Source organism: Frieseomelitta varia, unplaced genomic scaffold (assembly GCF_011392965.1).
Source record: "Frieseomelitta varia isolate USP_RPSP 00005682 unplaced genomic scaffold, Fvar_1.2 scaffold_2137, whole genome shotgun sequence".
Lineage (NCBI taxonomy): Eukaryota > Metazoa > Arthropoda > Insecta > Hymenoptera > Apidae > Frieseomelitta > Frieseomelitta varia.
In genome coordinates, this window is record NW_025109903.1 from 1 (window position 1) to 1,307 (window position 1,307).

Below are 1,307 nucleotides of genomic sequence, written 5' to 3' on the forward strand. Positions count from 1 at the left end.
AAAATGTTCGACGTTTCTCATGGTGACGGCCTTGATCAGATCCAGATCGCGCAGGACTATTACCGGCGTGAGGAATTCGTAAAAACCGACGTATTTCGCTTTGGGATCCAATTGATAAGTCTTCTTAATCAAATCCGACATGGTGATCTGCCGTGTTACGAACGGTCCCATGTTTCCAAACAGCGGTGACGGCGGAACGTGCACGATTCCATGCTTCTTGAACAAATTGTAATGCCTCGTGGTAAAGTAATAGAGGGCAACGAGCACTGCCACCAGCGACAAAGCGATCCACGCAGCGGCGAGTGACTGTAATGGCGTGACGACGCTCACTCTGACAGCAGACTAATTGTACGACGGCCACTCGATGAAAACCAGTTTTATACAGGGGAACTATGTCTTCGACGTGCAGGAACGTCTCAATGTCTTCCAACTCCTTCCCAATTTACGCCAGCTATGCTGTGTCACGGTCGTGCTACCATCGCTTTTACCAGCTGTATCACTCGTGATAGCCTATCGCGCTTGAGTATATCGCTATTAGACATTTTGCTGCATCATTGCCGAAGAGGAAAATTTCAAATCAGCGATCGCTAATTGAGCAATATCCATATCTGGGTAGATTGGCTCGAGGAGATACTATCTCGATATTAATCCTTTTTTGCGATACATTTTCGAGTGTAAAAACAGAAACAGCGTGGTTAATAAAGAAAAAAAAAAAAAATCATTTAGCATCTTGTTTCTCCCGTATCTCGAGCTTAACAGACAGACAAAACTGACAAGCTCGTTCCAAATAGTTATCATTCACATAGTAAATTCTTTATTGTGCTATCCATTTTGTCTTGTTCCAAGGCACGTAGCATGTAAATACGTAATACTTCCTGGAAAACATCGTGATGGTAATCACGTGGTATGAGTAACGAAAACTTCATTCTGATTCTAGGAAAAACATAATTGTTGCACATTATTGCACTGCGTCAAACGATCGCTTCGAAAGCAAAATTCTATTGATTGTATCGAGTAGCTGTATCTGACGTGATATAGAAATATGTTTTTCACTGTTTTATCGAAATACAGAGATTATCTCTTTAGCACTTCAACTGAAGTACATTTATGTCTTACGTTACGTCTTTCAATTTGATTTTCGTTGATTGTGAGTAACTCTCGCGTTACATAAACTGATCGTGATCTTCGGACGCGAAGCGAAGCAAAGTAATTATCGAATTGTGACGTCAGGCGTCCTACATTTGCACGAGCTCCAGATTAAAATTGCCATCGCGTATATAAAGAAAAAAAAAAAAAAAAAAAAAAAA

General features: G+C 40.9%; 1 protein-coding gene across 1 annotated transcript; it reads right to left on the reverse strand.

The window, feature by feature from the left end:
- Positions 1–3: 3 nt before the first annotated feature.
- LOC122527219 (cytochrome P450 9e2-like) lies at positions 4–292 on the reverse strand (the record flags this gene model as incomplete). Its single annotated transcript, XM_043651208.1, has 1 exon — positions 4–292. A coding segment is annotated over exon 1 (168 nt), but the record flags the coding sequence as incomplete, so codon positions are not given.
- Positions 293–1,307: the final 1,015 nt, after the last annotated feature.